This window comes from Venustampulla echinocandica, assembly GCF_003357145.1.
Source record: "Venustampulla echinocandica strain BP 5553 chromosome Unknown scaffold_5, whole genome shotgun sequence".
Classification (NCBI taxonomy): domain Eukaryota; kingdom Fungi; phylum Ascomycota; class Leotiomycetes; order Helotiales; family Pleuroascaceae; genus Venustampulla; species Venustampulla echinocandica.
The window spans coordinates 1,454,672-1,477,417 of NW_022474210.1; the positions used below are offsets into that span (position 1 = coordinate 1,454,672).

The following is a 22,746-nucleotide window of genomic DNA, read 5'->3' on the forward strand; positions in this document are numbered from 1 at the left end:
CTCGAGTAGCTCCTTGATCCTCCATTTGCGAGTCTCGAGGGCCGGTAATACATTCGTTCGTACTTGATAGATACGCGTACTCTGCACGAAATACCTTACACTCGTATATCGCTCAGGTCAGGTCAGGTCAGGTGAATGCGGAGTGGCGAAAGCGAGAATTGTCCGTATCGGCGCTAGCGCCCCCGAGTCTTGGCGCTAAAAGTTCGGCACACAACAATATCGCTTCATATCTGCCTTTGTCATTCCAAACCTCTTCACGACATCGACATCAACACCTGCCATCAATCATCATGGCACCCGCAGTAGCAGGAAAGGCCAAGGCCAAGAAGAAGTGGTCCAAGGGTAAAGGTGAGGATATCCAGCTCTGGCTCTGGTTCTGGCTCTGGCTCCAGCTCGAGCTTCACCATCTCCCCGCTTTCTGCAGTCTCTGACATCCAAAACCAGTCAAGGACAAGGCCCAACACGCAGTTATCCTCGATAAAGCCACCTCCGACAAACTCTACAAAGATGTCCAATCCTACCGTCTCATCACAGTCGCCACCCTCGTCGACAGACTAAAGATCAACGGCTCGCTCGCACGGAGATGCCTGGCGGATTTGGAGGAGAAGGGACAAATCAAGAAGGTTGTGGGACACAGCAAGTTGAACATCTACAGTATGTTTTGCCATTTGTGAAGTGATAGTTGATTCAAGTATGCTGATATTTGGATAGCTCGTGCGGTTGCTGCTGCGGAATAAACGATCTCAGTTTTTAGGAACGATGTCACGACCAACCTTCTTTCAAAGTCGACCCGGTGGCCGATATGGTGGATGATGGTTATGGAATTGGGCATTTGCAATGGGCATGGGACTTTTTTCGGTGTAGCATACCAATCGACTTGTTTTGCGACCAATGGTTCTTTTCCACGATGACAATACCCGTTTGTGACTGTAATCGCAAAATCGATGCGCGCCTGATCCAACAATCCATTTGTATCCGAAGCATATATTTATTTGGCTGGTTTCCCATAGACATCCATCTCGTGGCAATACAGAGCGTTGGGAATTCGTATCGTGAAACACTCAGGGAGGGGTCATGAAGTGGCGCGAAACGATAGCCCTCACACAATGTCTACTCCAGTCGCGACCTAGCGAAATCGAAACATCCAACCGTAGTCCAAACCCCTTCCACAGCATACATGTAAATAGTCTCTAATGGTTAGATCAAGTTAGCCATCTTGTGTTCCCTCGAGGCTAATATGGCAACCAAACCATCTACCCAATGAGCGTCAGGCTAAAGTAATGACATCTACGTCGCCTTTACATTTCCAGTAACACAATTCTCCCCACAAGTATTCACACAGCTCAATTCGCAATGGCAGACTCGGAAGTGCGGAAGCGCTCTAACGTCAAATCAAAAGAAGCATCCAGCGACTCAGATTCTGATACAGCAGGGAAACCCGTCCCAGCATCCGTCATACGGAAAGAAGACAACGAGCGCATAAGTAAGCTCGACATCCTACGGTCCTTGGTATTTGTTCTTCTCGTCTCCAGCGCCGTGAGCTATTTCGTAACCCGCGAGAGCTTTGTCTGGAACGTGGAGAGACCAGTGTGGTCGAGACCAGAGGCTATCAAGGCTTGGATTGTATACTCATCCCTCGCCATGCTCCGCAAGCAATCATAGCAACAACAGCTTACCTAAATCCACAAACAGCAAGGACCCAAACAATACACCGAAGACGCCCTCGCAGCCTACGATGGCACCGACCCTGATCTCCCTATCCTCCTCGCTTTGAACGGCACTGTCTACGACGTTTCTAAAGGACGGAGGCACTACGGCCCAGGGGGCGGGTATCAATACTTTTCCGGGGCAGATGCCAGTCGATCGTTTATAACGGGATGTTTCAAGGAGGATAGGACGGGGGATTTAAGGGGCGTGGAGCTGGCGTTTCTCCCCAGGGACAATCCTGAGGTAGATGCTCTGTATACCCAGGCGGAACTTGTGAGTTGGCTATTTCCCCATTTCGGGCTAGGACGTGCAAGAGAAGGGAGTTGAACAAGATAGTAGAGTGCCAGGAGGAGGACCGAAGCAAAGTTTTAAATATCGTACAGAGAGAATACTAACTTCTCCACAGGAGAAACTTAAAGAGGAGGAAGTGAAGTTAGCAAAGAAACAGGCTTATGATGCCTTAAAACACTGGTACGTTGTATTCATACCCTTGAACCCTTTCTCCTCTCTTGATACTTCCTCCAAGAAACTCCAAATCACATATTTGATCCACCCCACTCACCAGCCTCTCCTCAATTAGGGTCGATTTCTTCGAACAAAGCCCAAAGTACCCAAAAGTCGGAACGCTAAAGCGCGAGCCTGGTTGGGATACCAAAGGTCCGGTGCCAACGCTATGTAAGCATGCGGAAGAGAGCAGGCCCAGTAGCCGGGCTAAGCCGAGCGGGACATGATGCATATAGGAAGAAGAGGAATGGAGCTGGGGACCAGCTGTGTATTTTAAGTTAAAACAGATAACCAAGTATTGCTCTCAGTTTGGATGATAACGCACATATATTACCGTGGAGAGTCCTCATGTTGACAACATCGCCATAGAGGAAATAAGTTCAGCACTGGCTTGAAGTGTAGTAGCATATCTTGCCGTATTGGCAATACCAGTGTCAGCGCGGTTGTGAGGGTTTAACTTCGACCTATTCGGCGATTCTCCCGGACACCACCAGCCATCCCCCCTCGTCCTGATGGCCCGGTAGTTGCACAGTTCCCTAGTTCCGTGGGCCTGCGTCGAAATATTAAGCTATCTGGAGATTGAATTGAGAAAGCGTATTTCCCGTGTGGACAATTAACGTTCAGGAAAGCGGCGGGGCGCCCAATGCCCCTTGAAAGACATAGTGAGGGCGCTCTCTCTTGATTTGGTCATGTCTCGAATATATTTCCTAATATGCTTAAACTGTTGAGCTGCAATTGCTAGTCGTAGTTCTATAGACACAATAGTAATGTGATGATAATGGCTGCCTCACTTATTTATAATATGTCTCGTTACAGGTATATATTAACGTAATCAAGACACAGCTATTAATCAAGTCGTTATTGATGTTGATATTGGAGCCAAAAGCCCACCCAAGAGGGCGTGATATTAGCTATCTTTACTCTTGGTAATGGTAAGTCGATGCCACATTGGTAACATTGAATAGTATTTATCGTGGCCACCCTCAAGCGGTTGTTGCCATGCTCGTGCCGGACTTAAAACTCTTGCCAGAGAGAACAGTGGCCATCCTATAAGTAAAGTAGCTGGTTCTGGGTCCCTTTTATAATAAGATTGCGCTTCTAGTGGAATTTGCTATTTGCTGGATTCACCTTGACCACAAGATGTGATGTTTTGCTAAGCAGGGAGTTGTTCTCAAAAGCCCTTGCAACGACCCAGGTTGTTGCACTTATCACCCAATGCTATGGCGGCACCATCTACTCTTTTCTTGGCTTCCTATGCGACGATCACCTTCTAGGTCCTAAGGGATTTTTTCAGGGGCTTATGTAGGGGAGAAAATAGTCAGAATTATTAAAGAATATTATGATGTAGGGCCAGTGCAATGATATAGAATCTCTTTTTTTTAAATCTTTCCTTGTAGTATGCAAGGCCTAGCTGTATATAGTATATAAAGCAAAAGCAGCTAGCTCCGCAAAGACAGAGATAGCTAAGAAGTACTATCAAAACACTGGCACACCCCCTTCTCTATCCCATACTCAGACGACACATTTTCCTTGCCAACCCGACCCTCCACCCTTTGCCCTCCACTCTATTTCTCTTTCCTCAGTTCCAATTCCTCCAAGGTATCCTTTCCCACTCCCTTTTCCGGTTTCCTCCCTATGCGGCGGTAATCGTCTCTCTTGGTCCCGTATAGGTTGGGGACCCAAATGCCGTGCTCAAGCCCGCGCCGTCACCAGGAATACATCTGGTATCAAGCTCGGAATACTTGGAGACACAGTTATTGTACTTCCATGAAACATTATCGGCAACAACGCATATGGCTTGGTTGGGGTAGAATTGGTACCAGGTGCCGGAGTAGGAGAGACAGCAGTTCTTCACCGAGGTGACTTGTGCTGCTGGGCCGCCGGCAACGCAGGCAGTGGAGGCGACGAGGGCCGGGAGGAGGGAGAGGAGGGGAACGAGGACACTTGTGAGTTGCATCTTGAAGAGGTCTTTTTTGTTGTTTTGAAGGAAGAGGTTGAGAATGCGTTTTGATGCGAGGTGTTTTGAGGCTTGAGAGTGCTTGCTTGATGTTGTAGAGTTGTCTAGTCTGGAATGTCTGATATGAATAGTAGCTTGAATAAGACGTTTTGAAGAGTGGATTCAAGTCCCTTCTTATCCTACTCCTGGAGGCAACAACAAAAATATTAATTAAAAGCCAGATCAACAATTTTCTTGACTATAGCCGCCACCCATACGCATCACTGTTCAATCAACGCAAGATAGGTAACTGCTTCTCGTATTCCAATTGTTGAAGCCTGCTCTAGGCCTTGCGGTACACATCTTGCTGCCTCCGGGTCGGTCTCTGACCTGTGCATACATGGACTACAATGGAACTCTGATTTAACCTTAAGCCCAAAATCTACACTAAAGCTTTTTCGCTCCTAGCGTACGCTATTTTTGTTCCAGTAAACTAGGTATCGCGAGGAGAAGAAAAGGGGCCTTGCCGGTTTGCGGGGATACCTGCTCCGGAGGCGACAGCGAGTAAATTGGAAAGAATTAGACGCCAAGAGGAGCAATATAATTGGTATGCTGTTTAGCCTTCTAATCAGGTGGCAATCGCCGCTCGCTATATGAAAGAATGTCATTTACCAGCCGAGAAGAGCGTGAGAGATTATTGGGCAGGTATGGGTTGTAACGGCTATTATGTATCAGCCGACGCTCGTTTCCAGCCCCAACGTGAGGGACATGCAGAGGTTAGAGCACGACACAGCATGGTTACTATGAATAGCTTTATTCATGTACGGTGCACCTAGTACGTGGTATATTTGGGCTCCTCGGCACCTAGAAGCGCAATGGTTGGACCACCCTGAAGATTGGAAGCGTAGAAGATGGGAGCGCAGAGAGCAGATTGGATGGAAGGAACAGAAAGTGTGCGACCCGGAGTCTAAAGTATCTGAGGACTTCCCGACATGGGTCAATAAAACGTCTAATATTTTTTCGGCGGACCACAAAAGGGCCGTCTCTTGCTCCATGGTAAGAGACAAGCCTTTTCTCGGAATCACTACCGAGCTGGAGGTTGGAACCTGGAACTACGACACACTATGTGCAGCTGTGAATGGCAAGGGATATAATGGAAGTTGAGTAACGAAGTGAAGATGCGTATCTGGTACGATGCCTTTCTCGTCCCCTGAACCTGTTGCCTTGGGATTCGTGAAGTTCATCCCCCAGGTTGCTGAGCATCATGAAGTTGATTGTCGGTTTTATGTTAGCAGCGTAGGAAAATGAAGAGTGCTTCTCGTCTTCCCGCCGGGATTGACTGGTTTGGGTGATTCTGAAAAGCAGTTCTTAGGGCAAAGGTGCAACTTGCTTGGCATACATAGGAAATGATTCCGCCGAACTGATTCCTAGAATCCTAGTACCCGTGTCCTAGTGGCCTTTGCGCAATATCTCTAGATCTCGAAGGCTAGGACCCCGAGATGCCAAAATAACAGTACAGGACGGTGCTGAATGATCATTAGCCTCCAAGATCGTGGATTCCAGTGGCCATCGAACGGCCAGAGCGGAACAGAACAGAACAGAACAGAACAGAACACAAAGCGGAGGGACCGAGGGCGCATCTAGTTGGCCTCCCTGGATGTCGATCTACGGGGTCATGCTAATAAACAATATCCGATGGCTGGGCTGGGCGCCGACCTGATGTCAGTGTATGCGTACGTTGTACTCCGTGCCTTACTTTGTTTCGCAGGACGGCCGAGAGTCGAAACATCCAAGCAGGCTCTATATCGTGGCAAAGGAAATACAGTACCAATGATCCCTTAGTATCTTCGTCAACGAAACATTACATCGGACGAAAGAGCGCCTTGCCTCAACAGGGCCTCGAATATGGTCGGGTCACGGGGCGACGGGGGAGATGAAACCGGTGGTGTTTTGGCGTCGTCGCAACGGCCAACCTCACACAGTTTGCTGCTTCACCATCGTCACCCTCATTACCACCATTGCTACCATCACTCGTGCGCGTCCTCGCCTGTAGTGTGCGCGTCCTCGCCTGTTCCCGGAATTGCTTTCATGCGGCGAAGGCCGTTCCCGATATGGTCTTGGTAAGGAGAGCTGTTTTGTTCTGCGATGGTGATGGGGATGTCGAGGTGGTGGATGGGCAACTACTGCGTGCCCAACGATTCCATCCAGAACAGCAGCGGTTCTCTCTTACTCTCCTCCCTACAACTTTCAAGTCCACACAATGCAAGTGCACAAAAACCCCCAGCGAAGAATGCCTTTCTCCTTTGTGAAAGGTTCCTTGCTCCATTTCCTGCTTCGCTGCTCCGCGGTCTAAGCGCTCGTCCAAGCCGGTCATGGCCCCCTCGGCGGTGTTTGGACTCGCCCTCAAACACGTTTCGATGACCACGATCTTGACCATCAAATCACTCCCTTGCTCCAACCGGCATAGAGACGGAACGAGCCATGCTGGGGCAGTTCTCAGACCTCGCGGATCAGTGAAGCGCCGCTTCGCTCTTATTTATGCCTTCTGCTCCCCCCGTCTGATCTCATGGTATTCCTTGGCTCTCTATCTTGCTTCCTCTACTTCTCTTCAACTTCCAACGTCGTTCCTGATTCAATCTTTTCATCTGTTCATTTTCTCGATTTCTCTTCATACTGCTTAATTGTCGGCCAGCACGACACAGTTTATACACACATCCAAAAGCGCTAGACGCCCTATTTCAATCAACTCAACCTCACGCTCGCTACCTTGAGATCTGAATCATTACCACCAAAATGCAGTTCACAACTCTTACCATGTGCGCCTTGAGCGTTGCCGGTGCCTTTGGTACGTATCCCTATCCCTCTCCCACAACCTCTCACACACACCAATAAGTTCTAATCTCCCCGCAGCACAATCGTCATCCAAGACGTCGTCCGCCGGGGGCGCTTCATCAACCAACACTGCTGGAGGCCAAACAGTGCATGTTGTTACAGTTGGATCCATGAATGGATCTCTTACTTTCTCTCCCAACGATATTCAAGCCAAGGTTGGCGAGATGGTTCAATTCCAGTTCATGCCCGCCAACCACTCCGTCGTGCAATCCACCTTCGATGCACCTTGCCAGCCCATCTCCAAGAACTCGAACGTCACGGGTATCTTCTCGGGCTACATGCCTGTGCAAGCCTCTGCATCCACAGCTCCAACATACACCATCATGGTCGCCAACAAAACCCCAATGTGGCTCTACTGCTCTCAGGGAAAGCATTGCCAGAATGGCATGGTGATGGTTATCAATGCCAAGTAAGCTTTGCTTTGCCATTCTAGTAAAACATAAGCGCTAATATCTCTTACAGCCCGGCAGCCAATGCTTCCCGCACCCTGCAAGAATACACCAAGGGTGCCAAACAAGCAACCGCCAATCTCGCACCTAACGTAGCGGCCGGCGGTGTTGCGGGCACCAACAATACATCCGGCTCCAACTCTGGTTCAGGAACAGGAACAGGATCAGACAACCCAAGCAGCACAGACAGCGCGTCCAAGCCATCAAACAGCAGCCCCGCGAGCGCAGTCCGCGCGGATGTCTCGATCTTGGGCATGGGTTCCATGTTCGCCATCGCCTGGGCACTCTTCTTGTAGGTGGAAGTTAGCTATGAATGACCTTGGTGGTAGATGGGATGTGAGGCTATACCCGTGGCTCGTAGGGGTCAAAATGCTAGGAGTGCATGTGCACATAACATGGGCTCAACCCGCTGTAATTTGGAAGGATGCATCTGGAGTTGAGGGAGAAATGCAAATGCGGGACGAAAGAATTTTGTTGTGTTTTTATATGCCGCGCTTGATGACGCGAAGACTTTTACCTTATTGATATTGAATATAGACGTTGGAGTATGTTATATCTACTTGCGTCTCGCGTCACTTGATGGTCGGGGGGTAAACTTGAAAATTTTCTCATTAATTGCTCTGCCTCATCCCGAGGTTGTGCGCCATAACGCAGTAGCTACCTAGGTACCTACCTAGCTAGACGGTTATGGCCAAAGATGATGTCCCCGTAATACTCCCACGGAAACTTTTCCACAGGTGGTCACGCTCTAATAGCCCATGAACAGATTCCCACCGGATCCCAGACGCCATGCCGACCCTGCCCCATATCATATCAACATTACTTTGCTTGCCAGATGTTTGCCTCGCTTTCGCCTCGCGACCTTTTTATATTGCAATAATTCAGAAATCCATCAACAACTGTGGTGCCAACTTCTCAAGATCCTCAACCTATCACAATGACACATTAGCCCATCCACCTCTCCTCACTACGAAACATAAATCAAACACTCACCTCTAAAATCCCACTGGCCCCTTCCACCCCACACATCTCCTCACTCCTCGCCCACACACACCTCGTAATACCCTCCCTCACAAAAGTCTCCATATACTTCCCTATAGCCTTCTTAGCCCCCGTACCAAGCCTCGTCCCTTTTTCTTGGAAGAACTGTTGCACTATCACAGCTAGTAATTCTGGCCGTATTGTCTCCTGCCTCCCGTCATCTGCGTCGCCTTCCCCTTCTCCGTCCCCATGTCGAAGCTCGGTCCGTTCTGCAAATGTATCGTCCTCCCCTTCATCTCTATCTTCTGGATTAGAGGCTGGTGCTGAGGAAGGGTGAGAAGCGGGCTGAGAATCGGGTGATAGGGAAGGTAATCCCATTTCCCGCGCCGAGACTCTACGGCCCTGTATTTTCTCGATTCCAGCTCCAGTTTTAGTCTTACGTTTCGGGACTGAAGAAGCTGCACGCTTGGTTCCCGAGGCCGGTGTGGTGGAGGTGGACTTTCGTGGTCTGCCCGAAGGGCGGGGAGGTTTGAATGGTTTGGGTGGCATTTTCTTTTGAATTGAATTAGGTGCTAATGCGAGATTCGGGGTCGTTTTGGTTGTGCAAATTGAGGAACAGTTGGATGGGAACTATAGGTTGCATGGGCCGGTATTCTTTGGGAGACTGGTGATAGAGTTGACCCTCAGTCTATCAAGCGCGATCCACAAAGTGTTTCCGTCGACGCGACTTGGAGATCGCGTCCGCACGTGCCGGGAAGTACAGTATGTAAGGGGCTGACAAATGGTTACATATTTACAACCTACCTAGGTACTTTGTACGTAGTGACAAAACTCCATTAACGATTTAGTTATCGAGGTGATACAGCCAATTGGAACTGGTTAAGTGCGATTATTCAGTTCAGATATAACACAAAATAGGGTTGTTGCTGCTATATCACCCGGCTGTACTAGGTAGGTAGTACAGCAACCATAGCCTCACTTCAAGATGATAACCCTCCTGCTCTGCTCAGCCCCGTCTAGTTATTATTAGGGAGAGGAAAGATCTTAAGCATCGGGCTTTTTATGCGCTAAACAGGATTAAAGGTGTCTTTAAAAAAATCTTTAATTTGTAAGAATGGCGACCGTGAGTATACTCTTTAACACGTCTATAACTCCTACTCTCCAGAAAGCAAATTCTCTATTGTACCTGGGTATCTACCTGCCGCCTGCCGCCTGCAGTTGGTGAGGCCGAGATTAAGAACTTAATACGAAGTACTTCTCACGGCGTGGGGCTTTATGTCTGCTATACGTAGAGAGAAAATCTCTCTCTTTCAAACTTCTTCCTAGCAATCTCTACTATACGGTGAGGCACATATGGTTTAACGCCGTCTATAGTATTGCCTGCCCTCTTCCCCTGCTCCCTTGGGTTTGATTGAGTTTAGGTGAACATTGAGCGACTCATAGTAGTCCACGATGTAGTTGACTAGGCGATATTGTAGCAAATTAGTAAATGTAATTTAAAATCCATTGATTCCTTTACCTCCGTACCAACCTACGGATAGCTTCATACTTCCAATATTACTACCATCGTACTAATAATCTCTTACTTACACTAAATGATCCAGCCACTTATCTCTCGAACTTGAAGTGGATAATATTACTACTAATATCTTACTTGAACTGAATAACCCCCTATAGCAGTTGCTTTCGATTAAACGTGTTGCTTTTATAACCTGAATCTTAGAATAGAAGGGTTCTACTACCCTTAACATAGTCAAGGAGCGGGAAGAAAGTAGGTTACGTGAAGAGGCTATCATGCAGATATTTTAGCAGCAGAACAGCAACCACAAGATTTAGATTCAGGTCCTGACGAGGCGAATCATGAACGCCTTGCGAAAACTTATATGATATTTGAGCAGAATGAGTTAAATAAAAATACTACTAGTTGTCCGGACCCCATCGACTATCCATTTAAATAAGAGATTAGTAGTAAAGTTCAGTTCAAGTGAGGGATATGTGGTACATATAGAGGTCATACGGGAAACTGTTCGTACCTCGGCAAGTTAGTATAGGAGTAACGGATGGCGAGTTAATAGGCTTACTGACGACGTGGGGTACATTATAGGTGAACACAGATTTAGGAAGTCAAAACTTGAAATATTTTAGTTACTATTTGATTACACTACAAAAAATTCGTGTTAACCATTTGAGTAGGGAAAAACAGTACCACTCGAATAAAACGCCAAGTGCTATGCTGCTCCTAGCAATGAAAACCTCCTTACCCAAGTGTCATTACCCTGTAATTAAAAAACACGCGCAGTTCTTCGTCATATTATGCTCTCGCCTGGCTCCGCCCTCTCTCCTTGACATTGCGAACAGCAGGCGCGCTGATGTCTCTTCTGCTCATCCCCTCCGCCATCTGCTTGCGTGGTGTCATTGTCCCCTGTGCCAAACTCTTTGCTCTCCCTCTTCGCTCTCGAATTTGCGCCAATGCTTTTTCGCGGGACATAGTCGGGCTCAAGGCCGGGTTGGATAAATCAGTTGGTAAAGTTGTTGGAGGCGTGAGTTCCGGTGGGTCAGCCAACGGAATGCGTGTCGTGGTTGATATGGTATGGAATGTCTGAATAACTGTTGTGTTGGACCCATCCTCTTCATAGTTATTGCCGGCGCTGTGGCTTGGGCTATGTGGAGCATCGAGAAGGGAGAGTAATGATGTGTTGGCGTCGGGTAGAATTGCAGATGTTGGGGGCTCGCAGGATGGTGTTCGTGCATAGTTGACGGCATGTAGAGGTTCTGGTGCAGGCTCTGGTGCAGGTTGTGCGAAGACTGGAATATTATTCTTCGCTAGGGACATCCATGGGGATTCTTCTGGTGTTGGGGATACGGTTCGGAAAACACCTTCCGCCGGTATGAACACTGTGCTCGACTTGGCCACCTGGCTATGTTCAAGGACGTGGATAGTCGCCTGCGTAGGGGGTGCACAGTCTCCTTCTTGCGTATTTCTTGATGCACAGCACTTCCAACGGCATTCCATCTCTAGGAATTCAATTCGATCGTAGGCTCTGTCCGCCCGTTGGTGTTCCCATTCCAGTCTTAAGCGCATGTCGTCCAACTCTTCCTCAGCCGCCGCCGACGAAGTAACCGTAACAGGGTCTAAAGATTTTCTGGGCTTCTTTGGCGAAGCAAACTCATCATGTTCTGGCAATGCCGGTAATGGCATCCTCCCTTCGGCTGCAATTCTAGCGATCTCTTCATTCTTCGCAATCGTTCTTAAAGCATCTCGTTCCTGCTCGACAAGCTTGATATTCTCTTGCATCTGAGCGAGCTCTTCTTGCACGCCCACAAGTTGGTATCTCGCCGCAAATGCCTCTTGTTCCCGCTTTAGACTCCGCTCTTTTTCTTGTTCTAGATCTGATTGTGCGATGCGCATCGAGTTTCGGGATGCTTTCAGCTCTTCTTGCAGCTTGACAATGACTGATTGGGACTTGAACGACTCCTTCCTCGCCCGTCGGATCTCTTTCTCCCATAAAGCCTGCGTATGTGCATAGGTCTCTTTTGCTCGACCGTAATTTTCCTGTGTAGATAGCTTATCAGAAATGATCAAGAATAGCCGGTCAACAGCAGAACCTACCATGACAGTCTCCAGTCTCTCGCCCACCTTTCTCTCCCTCTCCCGGCCCTCTTCAACATGTCGTCTCAACGATCTAGTCTCATCTCTGTAGCGTCGCATCTCGCTCTCTGCTTCCTCTCGCCCTAGCATTGCCCGCTTGAGAGCCGCATCATTTGCCTTGCGCTCCAATTGTTTCCCTTGGAATGCCAACGAATTGAATGCCGCAACCTTCTCATGCACAGAGCTATCCCGAGAATGGGATTTGTTGTTCTCTCCCAGCATGCTTGCCGATGATGTATCAAAGTCATATTGGGACAGCGGTCGTTGCTGGTTAACGCGGTCTGCGGAAATTTGGAATAGTGGCGCTCCTGGAGATCCAGGGAACTTGAAGGTTGGATCCATGTATTTTGCGGGTTTATCTTCTCCTCTGTCATGAAAAGGGATACTGTAGTATCTCTCTGAACCCGAGCACAACACTTCGTATAGTGAATCGCAGGGCTGTGGAGATATCGGAGTGGCCCGAGTTGGGATGTTTACTTTGTGTCGCGCTGGATGCGGCTAGTCTCGCGTGGGTTTCTATGGTGATGGAGATGGCGATGGCGATCGTTGCCTCCGCAGGCTTAGCTTGATCACTGATCGAATTGATCCTCAGAGACTTTTTGAGAAGAGGGTTCATTTATTACTGTTTTAATCTAGAGGAATAAGGCTTTTCCTTTCGATCGTTTGGTTGTGTAGGATTATAGTTTGAATTGAAAATTTATTACCGGCCGGCCTTTGGTCGTTCGGGAAACATTAGGTACCTAGGTACTTTACCTACGAAGTGCAGGGCATAGGTACGTACGGAGTCCACAAGCTTCAACATCCAGAATGCCAGTCAAACTCGACTCTACGAAAGGGTCCAGAAGATCTAAGACTATTCGCATTGCCAAGGGCCCTTTTGTACAATCGGTACGGAGTGGATGGTGTAAGATCGGGTTGCCATGCCTCCTTTCCTCCGTGCTTGTGGATTACTTGCCTATTACGAAGTCGTATACACAGCCGAGGTGCGATATCTTTTGACGCCGAATAACTTACTGTATCATAGAGATTAAAAAAGGGCTTGGTCTAGAAATATGTTTAAATTTTCCAGACACTAAATGATCGTGCCGATCCCCCTTGTGGGGGAAGGGTCCATTTATCCCATTAGGGCCCGCTTGAAAAGTTTGGTGCAGTGCAGTAGGCCTTGTAAGGTTACGGGAGTGCCGATTGACATTTGAGGTATTTAATTAGAGGTTAGTTAACACTTACTGTAAGTACGTAGGTATTTGAAAGCACCAGAACACTTGTATGGAGTAGTGCACTGTGAAGGCCAGCAACCGGACCACAATAATAATAAAAATGTAGCATCAAGAACTGGGTGGCACGTCTTCAAAGCCACAGGTCCTAGTTCTCTCAAGCACCTTATTTATTCGCTGGGCGGATGTAGCGGACAGACTCTCTGCCGACATGTGTACTTCGTGAATTTAGCTTGTGTTTGTCAATACCGGGTGTAGGAATAAGAGACACTCAAACAAAGGTGTGGTTAAGAGGTCCTAAATGCTAGACAACATTATCATAACACAAGGTACAGCCTAACTTTTGCGTGCGTTGAATGTTCTCTCTTCTCGTCTTTGTCTCTTTCCCTTCTCTTCTCTTCTTCTCCTCCCTTGCCACCGTTGCTGCAACAGTTAATTCCTTACCCCGACAGCCTTGTATCCCAGGCGCGCCACCAGCACCAGCGGGAAATCTCGGCTGCGCTGGTCTTAGCTCGCCCCGGCCGCGTACAGATTTTTAACGAGCTGTCCTCCAAGATCCTTCTTCCGAATACAAAAACTTTCCGTTCCAGTTCATTCAACTCCACATCTCTTCATCCTTTCTCCTTTCGCCTTTCCATCCACACATCTCCCCTCAGTCCTTTGATCGCTGATCCCCCGTCGCAACCATGAGCACCGAAGCACCAAAGAAGGAGTCCGTCATGGGCGTGTAAGTACCTCTTCTCCCTTTCCCTTCCTTTGACCCGTTCCGCCCGTCGTGGTTGGCTTCCATCACAAAATCTTGTCCAGCGACCATCGGGCATCAATGGAGGCCAATTGGCATCCGCCAATGGTATAGAGATGCAGCGCACTGTATACTCCGGCCATAGGATCCCAACTTTGTTGATGCTCGATGGCGCCCCCTATCAGAATTTTCCATCTCGGGATTGATCCATCAACATCAATAGCTCCAAGCTAACAAAGCCCGTTACAGTCCTCCCTTCATTATCGACTTCATGAGTATGTCTATCTCTGCCTCCAACCTTTTTTTTTGTTGCGATTCGATGATTGTTGTCGTCGACTGCGATCGAATTCGACACCGGTTGCTATTAGTGAAATGCACAAGATATCTGAGACTGACTTGCGATAACAGTGGGTGGTGTCTCTGCCGCCGTCTCAAAGACCGCAGCTGCTCCCATTGAGCGAGTAAAGCTGTTGATCCAAAATCAGGTACGTCGCTATTTAGTATCGCTGTCGAGGCCCATCTCGCCCTTCCGATCGTTCCCAAGAGACCCTATGATCCTAGCCCGCAACATGCACCATCATCCACAGCAATCTACATTGTCATGTACTCGATCTAGGTGCAAAATATAACCGCGTTGTAACATTAATTGACCATTTGTATAGGATGAGATGTTGAAGTCCGGCCGTCTGGACAAGAAGTACAATGGCATCAGCGAGTGCTTCTCAAGAACCATCAAGAACGAGGGTGTCGTTTCGCTGTGGCGTGGAAATACTGCCAACGTCATCCGTTACTTCCCTACTCAAGCCTTGAACTTCGCGTTCCGTGACACCTACAAGTCCATGTTCGCTTTCAAGAAGGAGCGTGATGGATACGCCAAGTGGATGGCCGGTAACTTGGCATCCGGTGGTGTAAGTATCTCCCGAGTTTGGATATATATAGAAGACGGCTAATTCAAGTAGGCTGCTGGTGCCACCTCCCTCCTCTTCGTCTACTCCCTCGATTACGCCCGTACTCGTCTTGCCAACGACGCAAAGGGAGCTAAGACTGGTGGTGAGCGTCAATTCAACGGTCTCGTCGACGTCTACAAGAAGACTCTCGCCTCTGACGGTATTGCCGGTCTGTACCGTGGTTTCGGTCCTTCCGTCCTCGGTATCGTCGTTTACCGTGGTCTGTACTTCGGTCTGTACGACTCCATCAAGCCTGTCCTCCTCGTCGGTCCTCTTGAGGGTAACTTCCTTGCCTCCTTCCTTCTCGGATGGGGTGTCACTACTGGTGCTGGTATCGCTTCTTACCCATTGGATACTATCCGTCGTCGTATGATGATGACTTCTGGTGAGGCCGTCAAGTACAAGGGCTCCATGGATGCTGCCCGTCAAATTGTCGCCAAGGAGGGTGTCCGGTCTCTCTTCAAGGGAGCCGGTGCCAACATTCTCCGTGGTGTTGCCGGTGCCGGTGTCTTGTCCATCTACGATCAAATGCAGGTCCTCATGTTCGGCAAGGCCTTCAAGTAAATGATTCCCATGTAGTTATAGATGGAGAGGTGTCGTGGTTGAGGGATGGTAATACGTGGGGTTGATGCTGGGGTGGTGGTTGAGCAGGTGGAAGTTGTTACAGGCATCCATTGCTATGGTGTTGAGCAACTTGCAGCTGACCTGGTGCCGTTCGGGTCGCTGCTGTACTTTATTACCAGGCAATCTCCTGATATGTTTCCTTTAGCTTGCTGCTTTGGTCTTCGCAAAATGGTTTTTTCGTTTGGTCTTCTCGTCTTGCATGGTCCAATAGAATACTGAAGATGGGTGGGTCTTGAAAATGGAAACATTAAGTCTATATCTTGCCTTGCGCTGCCAAGTGACCGATGTTAGCTGTGCATACGCCTGAATAGTCCTATGGTGAACATGTGTAACGACCATGAGTAGTGCTCACCAAATTCTGTGCTTCAAAGCTTCCACAAACTCTTGTCCTACCACAGATGGATCTGCTTCGCCTGGCCACGCCCTGCATGCCAGATGGACAGCGCCTGCATATACCCCGAGAAACATTTCACATATTACGCAGTAGCTTTAGCAAATAAGTGATTGGGCCATGTCTTAGAGTGTCTTTATCATGCAAACATCGCTCCACACCGGCGAGTCCTCGGTTCAACCCATTCCATCTTGCAAACATACAACGTACTCTCCGCGTTACAGGTCTCCGATTTAAACCATTTCGCCTTGGGGTAAACCACTTTCAATTCAATTAAAAAATTTCTCTCCTGATAACAGCAGTGCTGACCAGGACACCGGGACCCCGAGATCTTGTCAGCCTGGTTGGCACACATACCTCCACGGCTATCTACAACACCGTTTAGTTTCATAAACAATAGGCATCGGGCTCTTTATCTTCGACACTAGCTTGCCCTTCGTCCTCCCCGAAGTACCTTGGTATCTTCCCTATTGACCTGCCTCTCGTCTTATGTAGGGAGCCAGGCGAAGCACCAACCAGTGTATACTTTGCATGTTGTGCGTACCAAAGTCGATGGTTATGCGGCATGGACCACACGCCGTGTCGCTGGGGTTCATGCGCCACTCAATGAAAGTACCTAAACAGACCAATTGTTGCTATTTATTCTCGCCCAGCCTAGTTCCTCGCATGCGCAGCCTTATAAGGCCTAAAGTACGGACTAGATACATGCCTATTTAGGTAGGTATATATTGTTTTCCGATTACATGCAGCTTGTCTTAACAGTCTTCTTTTTGAGTCGGTATTTTGTGATAGCTAAGTTATGCGTTTATGCTGCTGAGAACCATGTCAGCACCACCTATCTCTGGTGATTGTATAGGAGAAGCTGTTACCACCTATGACACTGCCATCGGAATATAATTCCCAATACCTGATATGCATAGACCATGGAGACCACCGTATTCAAAACAACAATCCAGGATTTATTCGAGGCCACGGTTGCGGCCATACTCGGGCCCTCACCCGTGTCGGAATCGCATTGCCAATCACAGAGTCATAGAATGGCCATGATACTCTATTGTATCGCCTTTTCCATATGAGCAACCAATATGAGAGAAACGAGCGAGAAGGAAAGTCCCGCTATGGGCCGGCATGCCTCAATCGTTACAGAGATCGAGAAAGGGGGGCTAGAAAATGTTGATTGGGGGTGCATTCACGATAGTCATTACCACTATATTTTGATAGTTGTTAATGTAGGGTAGATGGATATTTCTGACTAGGGAAGATTACAGAGGGAAAAAACGTATTAAAGGGGAAGTTGTATGTGTGATTTCCCATATCTGGCAACGATAAGGCTTATGGAATTTATGAGCTATGGATTTGTTGAGTAGGGCCGCATTGCATTGCTTCGGAGTGATAGAGTATGGAGGACTATAATGGACCTTTGAGAGTTTTGAGAGAGGATTACTTTGGGCAGAGGGCCCTTTCCTTTGTGCGGCATAGAGCTAAGATATTCTGTAGTTTGTTTGTCATATTCTAGATACCTTAACTCATAAAGGATAATTATATACATTGCGTTAAGCCTAAGAAATTTAAAGAATCTAAGGATATCTATGTGAGACAGACGCCTTTATAAGACGTCAACAGACATGATATTAAATATTTTAGCCCTAAGGCCGTTCCTTGTAATAGTGCATAAAATATTTCACCGGCCTTTGAGATAGACCTTAAGTGTTGTGGGCAAATCGTGATGATGTTTCTGACAACTCTGCTCCCACCATATTATACGGGTATCCATATTAGAACATCGATGCTGGAATTCCATGTTGGGTGTACAGGCTGATATCGATGAACGCAATGTGGTCGGAAGTAAATCCACATATTTAAGGCAGCAACGGCGACCAAGGGTTTGATCGCTTAAACCCTGACTAGTCCTGAAGCGGGTCTAGCGTGGCGCTGGTTAGCGCACCACGAATTCGCGATGAATTTTGACGAAATCAAATTCGAGTTCGAGCAACCGACATCACGACGACTTCCCTCCATTCCCATATCTTGTCAGCCACCGCCATCATGTCTGACAGCGGAGAAGTTGAGATCGATACCGTCACCTACACGGTCCTGCCAAAGGAGGCCACCGATGAGATTGGAAGCATCAAGCTTTTCAACAAGTGGTAAGTGAAGTGGCGTTGAGGTGGACGGGGACGACGACGAGGACAGCATGAAATAGGGCAATTGCTAATCTAATTTCCTCTCCAGGTCATACGAAGATGTCGAAATCCGGGATATCTCCTTGACGTAAGGATCTCCAAACTCCATGCCGAACTCGAGAGGACGGAAATTGCGCAGGGAATGGAAGATGGATGCGGGGGACATTTGGCTAACACACCACAGCGATTACATTCAGATCCGGGCTCCTGTCTATATCCCACACTCTGCCGGCCGATATGCGCAAAAGCGATTCAGAAAGGCACAGTGCCCAATCATCGAGCGTCTCACCAACTCTCTGATGATGAACGGCCGTAACAACGGAAAGAAGCTCATGGCTGTTCGCATTGTTGCACACTCGTTCGAGATTGTATGTTGAGTCTACAGAAGGAACGGCTAGGGATAATCACTGATAAATGCTCTCAGATCCACATCATGACCGATCAAAACCCCATTCAAGTCGCGGTTGATGCCATTGTCAACTGTGGACCTCGCGAAGACTCCACCCGTATCGGATCCGCAGGTACCGTCCGTCGTCAAGCCGTCGATGTGTCTCCTCTCCGCCGTGTTAACCAAGCCATTGCCCTTCTTACCATCGGTGCCCGTGAAGCCGCTTTCCGAAATGTCAAGTCTGTTGCTGAGTGCTTGGCCGAAGAGTTGATCAACGCTGCCAAGGGAAGCAGCAACTCATACGCCATCAAGAAGAAGGACGAGCTGGAGCGTGTCGCCAAGAGCAATCGGTAAAGGATGGTGGTGTTTGCATGGTATGGGGTTTCGATTTGCTTTATGGATGGGCGACGCCGGTTGCGTTCTGTCACATAGATGGCTTTTATGAATGCAAATGCCCTTGAAAGCAACTTGAAGCATTTGTTTTTGAATTGTCGTATGAATTACGTCTTGAGAGCGCGCTTCTTCGTTCGTGTGATCGCCTTGAGATCCGCCTCCGATCATTTCGAGGGGCTGGTTCAAGCTTTTCGACTTTCCAACTACAAGCGCATGTTTTAACTTGATAACCGAGACTGCACCATTTTCGAGTTGCAGAGTCCTTTCGAATTCCACCCCCTTTAGGAATGTAGTCTACATTCCGCATGAGACCATTGTCATCATCTAATGGATCATGAGGTTGGGTCTTATGACAATACTGCTTGACACCTGCGTTAAATATCATATCTGTGGCCTTCCTCTTCAAGACCTCCGTTCCTACCAGCCATCCCCGCCTAATTGGGCGCCAATGCTTGACTTTCATATCACATAGTCTATTTATCACGTCCTACCGCACCTCAATTGCCTAAAGGCGTCGATATATATTATGTTCTCGATCAAATGACTCGGCTCGGCAGGTAAATTCTCCTGATCCCCACTGCAATGTAACTTAACTGCCGGCCGGTGTAAAATCCCTTTGCAATTCGACGGAGATTCTCCAAAATACATAAGTTCACGATGCTCCTCTATGAAAGAACTCCCTCGATAGCGAGCTCAATACAGCTTGCCAGCCCCACTATCCCCCAGCCCCACCCGTTTCACCCGGTTTCAGCATGATTCCTTCTTTCGGTAATGCATCCCATGCGGCCTTGATCCTTCTGCTGCTTCCCTTCGTCGCCGCTGCCCCTCATCCTGATCTCGAGTCGAGAAAGCCAGCTGGGTCCTTTACTGTTACCCAGAAGCCAAATCCCCATTTCCACCGCCGTCCTACCGATGGGCCTGCCGCCCTTCGACATGCGTTTCTCAAATACAATGTGAAGCCAAAGTTCAATGTAGTGGGTGGAAACGAAACTGGAACCGTGTCGGCAAGCCCGTTCCCAGCAAATTATGACCGGGAGTACCTCTCGCCGGTATCGATTGGCACTCCGCCTCAGATCTTGGATCTTGATTTTGATACTGGCTCCTCGGACTTGTATACATCCCCTTCTCCCTGTTTTTCGATGCCTAAGAATTCTATTTTAACACGTGTCACAGATGGGTATTCTCAACCGCAACAGACCAGAGCCAAGTTTCCGGCCAGAAGCTCTACAGCCCGGAAAACTCCACGACATCGTCTCTTCTCCTGGGACACACGTGGTCTATCTCCTATGGTGATGGGTCCTACTGCCGCGGAAACGTTTTCCATGAGAGAGTTAGTATCGGCGGTGTACCGGCAGACGCACAGGCTGTAGAGGTTGCTACGAGCGTCTCTTACTCCTTCACATCGGATGCTGCGTCTTCTGGTCTCGTCGGCCTCGGGTTTAACACCATCAATCAAGTCACGCCGACTAGGCAAAAGACCTGGTTCGATAACGTGCAAAGTAGCCTAGCCGCTCCGCTCTACTCCGTGGACTTGAAGAAGGGCGCTGTAGGCTCATATACATTTGGCACGATTGATGCTAGTGCATATACCGGCGACATCGCATATGCGCCAGTAAACAACAGTAGAGGCTTTTGGGAATTTACCGCGAGTGGGTTTGAAATCGGAAACGACGGCTTTACGGAAACACCACTTAGTTCCATGGCAGATACGGGCACGACTCTGCTACTCTTGGAGGACAGCATTGTCAAGCAATACTACGCCAAGATCCCGGATTCGTATTACAGTGGTAGCCAGGGCGCGTATGTCTTCCCCTGCAATTCCACGATGCCCGATTTTACGTTTGGTATTGGGAATTACCGGGGGTCGATCCCGGGGAGCTACCTCAACTATGCAAATTTGAATGCTATGGTATGTTACGGGGGAATTCAGGGGAAGGGCGGTCTGCCATTTAGTATCTGGGGGGATATTGTGTTAAAAGCTCAGTTCGTGGTATTTGATGTTGGGAATACGAGGATAGGATTTGCTAAGAAGCCCCTATGAGGTGAGAGAAGGGAGTAAGGCATGGGGCATTATGGGGGTTCGGGGATATGAGAGGAAGTCTTTGGCGGTAAGAATGCATGTCGGGGCATACATATGGAGTATTTCCGGGCCATCATTGCTGGACGATAGGCTGTGAGGCCAAGTCTTGTGGGCTGTGATAAGTGACTGACATAACATCTACATTAGGCATATACATCAAAATTAATGTCATTATGTTAGAATCCTGCTTCTTGGTGAAGAGTCTAACTATAAGTATTAGGCACTGTCAAATTCTTGTCACATTTAATTTTATGTGATAGGGGCGACCAACATGAACCAAGTCCTATCGTTCGCCCAACCGAACAAACCTGGCTGTTGAGAAAAATACCAATACGCAACCAACAACAGGAACACCATCGTCGCCGTGCCCAGCCCAGCACCTCGCCGCCACGGCCCATTGCGATGCTCCCCTTCTACCTGCTACTCTCACGTCTAGCATGCGATGATCGCCCTGTTCATGGCGACGGAGTGACCTCTGGGCCCAGGAACCCATGTAGCCATATCTCTACCGGGTGCTATTGGTCACGAGGGCGTCAGTCAATATGGTAGGCATATTATTGCTTAAGTTCGGGGCATCGTCTACAGGTAACCTCTAAAGGCTTTGATACTGTTGGTTTGGGATTCACGAAGGAAGATTGGCCGACCCTTGAATGCTTAGTTATCGCCGAAGTAGTTTCTTATGACTGGAGTGGCATACTTTGATTCGGTTTCAACCCGCTAGCCAAAGCACATACGACAATTCCTTAGCTCAGGAGTATATATGAGGGTGATCGTCAAGCATACATACATGCCTAGGTAAGGTAGGTAGCGTTGCTACCCACTACTCCGTAAATCGTATTCCCGAGGGAGGGAACTCGCCCGTGACTGCACTACACGTGCGGGGAGAAAATCGGAAAAAGCTACCTAGGCAATCTTTCCACCATGGAAGAGCCAAACGCGACCAACTGAACGAATGCTATAAGTTGCAACTTTGCAACCGTGTGGAGGCGTTGGCGTCGATCGAGGGACACAAGTCTCACACAAGTCGCACAAGTATTTCGGGGCGGCGGGTCTCGATCGCGGTCTGGATGAAGTCATCGAGCCAGGATGCATTCAATTGCATTCATCATGATCGACGAGGGCGACAACAACAACGGCACCTTGTTTGCGTATAGTACAAGTGTATTCAGCATTTCACCTTGGCCATTGCCTGGTCCTTGTGGCGCCGAATGCCCGAGACGATTCCATAAAGCTGGTACTGCTGCACGAAGTACTACGAGCTCCAGGAATTATTATTAATTAGAGTCCTCACATTTGCAATGTATCAGCCACACGCTAGCAAGGGACATGGTTATTTTGGCTTTTGGCTTTTCTGGTTGCGAGCAGCGTCACCGTCATCGACAAAACATTACTTTGTTCAAGTTTGTTGGCCCTGAGAGAGTGTTTCACAATGACGTCGGGTGTTAAGAAAGCTACAAACTCAAGCTACCTACCAGGTCCTACCTCTAGCTCCAGGCCTACCGCAAGGCTCAAGGGCTTGCTGTGCGTCGCGAAGCAAGTACATGTGCTAGCACGTAGTACGAGTGGTTGAGTCTATCGGACTGTTGCCAATGCTCAGATACCTAGGTAGCCTCCCGTCTCCTGCCAAGGGGGCGAAAGGGTTGCGCTACTGTGCAGCGGAATATAT

General features: G+C 48.5%; 9 protein-coding genes across 9 annotated transcripts; 6 read left to right on the forward strand and 3 right to left on the reverse strand.

The window, feature by feature from the left end:
* Positions 1-290: 290 nt before the first annotated feature.
* Positions 291-737, forward strand: BP5553_07376 (40S ribosomal protein S25; the record flags this gene model as incomplete). The annotated part of the gene is made up of 3 exons (XM_032015999.1): positions 291-348; positions 445-654; positions 712-737. 3 exons carry the CDS (start codon positions 291-293, stop codon positions 735-737), a joined length of 294 nt encoding a protein of 97 aa, XP_031868268.1.
* A 616-nt stretch (positions 738-1,353) lies between these two features.
* On the forward strand, positions 1,354-2,438 carry BP5553_07377 (putative membrane steroid-binding protein 2; the record flags this gene model as incomplete). The annotated part of the gene is made up of 4 exons (XM_032016000.1): positions 1,354-1,623; positions 1,693-1,980; positions 2,114-2,178; positions 2,288-2,438. 4 exons carry the CDS (start codon positions 1,354-1,356, stop codon positions 2,436-2,438), a joined length of 774 nt encoding a protein of 257 aa, XP_031868269.1.
* A 1,406-nt stretch (positions 2,439-3,844) lies between these two features.
* Positions 3,845-4,168, reverse strand: BP5553_07378 (Uncharacterized protein; the record flags this gene model as incomplete). The annotated part of the gene is made up of 1 exon (XM_032016001.1): positions 3,845-4,168. The coding sequence occupies one exon, from the start codon at positions 4,166-4,168 to the stop codon at positions 3,845-3,847; it is 324 nt and encodes a 107-aa protein (XP_031868270.1).
* A 2,772-nt stretch (positions 4,169-6,940) lies between these two features.
* On the forward strand, positions 6,941-7,784 carry BP5553_07379 (uncharacterized protein; the record flags this gene model as incomplete). Its single annotated transcript, XM_032016002.1, has 3 exons — positions 6,941-6,992; positions 7,058-7,448; positions 7,502-7,784. 3 exons carry the CDS (start codon positions 6,941-6,943, stop codon positions 7,782-7,784), a joined length of 726 nt encoding a protein of 241 aa, XP_031868271.1.
* A 585-nt stretch (positions 7,785-8,369) lies between these two features.
* Positions 8,370-9,018, reverse strand: BP5553_07380 (uncharacterized protein; the record flags this gene model as incomplete). Its single annotated transcript, XM_032016003.1, has 2 exons — positions 8,370-8,417; positions 8,482-9,018. The coding sequence occupies 2 exons, from the start codon at positions 9,016-9,018 to the stop codon at positions 8,370-8,372; spliced, it is 585 nt and encodes a 194-aa protein (XP_031868272.1).
* Positions 9,019-10,780: 1,762 nt separating this feature from the next.
* BP5553_07381 (Uncharacterized protein) lies at positions 10,781-12,734 on the reverse strand (the record flags this gene model as incomplete). The annotated part of the gene is made up of 2 exons (XM_032016004.1): positions 10,781-12,534; positions 12,596-12,734. The coding sequence occupies 2 exons, from the start codon at positions 12,732-12,734 to the stop codon at positions 10,781-10,783; spliced, it is 1,893 nt and encodes a 630-aa protein (XP_031868273.1).
* A 1,284-nt stretch (positions 12,735-14,018) lies between these two features.
* On the forward strand, positions 14,019-15,585 carry BP5553_07382 (40S ribosomal protein S3aE; the record flags this gene model as incomplete). The annotated part of the gene is made up of 5 exons (XM_032016005.1): positions 14,019-14,059; positions 14,324-14,349; positions 14,483-14,559; positions 14,737-14,982; positions 15,034-15,585. The coding sequence occupies 5 exons, from the start codon at positions 14,019-14,021 to the stop codon at positions 15,583-15,585; spliced, it is 942 nt and encodes a 313-aa protein (XP_031868274.1).
* Positions 15,586-18,082: 2,497 nt separating this feature from the next.
* On the forward strand, positions 18,083-18,961 carry BP5553_07383 (Ribosomal protein S7; the record flags this gene model as incomplete). The annotated part of the gene is made up of 4 exons (XM_032016006.1): positions 18,083-18,183; positions 18,269-18,307; positions 18,404-18,587; positions 18,644-18,961. The coding sequence occupies 4 exons, from the start codon at positions 18,083-18,085 to the stop codon at positions 18,959-18,961; spliced, it is 642 nt and encodes a 213-aa protein (XP_031868275.1).
* A 791-nt stretch (positions 18,962-19,752) lies between these two features.
* On the forward strand, positions 19,753-21,041 carry BP5553_07384 (uncharacterized protein; the record flags this gene model as incomplete). The annotated part of the gene is made up of 2 exons (XM_032016007.1): positions 19,753-20,111; positions 20,174-21,041. The coding sequence occupies 2 exons, from the start codon at positions 19,753-19,755 to the stop codon at positions 21,039-21,041; spliced, it is 1,227 nt and encodes a 408-aa protein (XP_031868276.1).
* Positions 21,042-22,746: the final 1,705 nt, after the last annotated feature.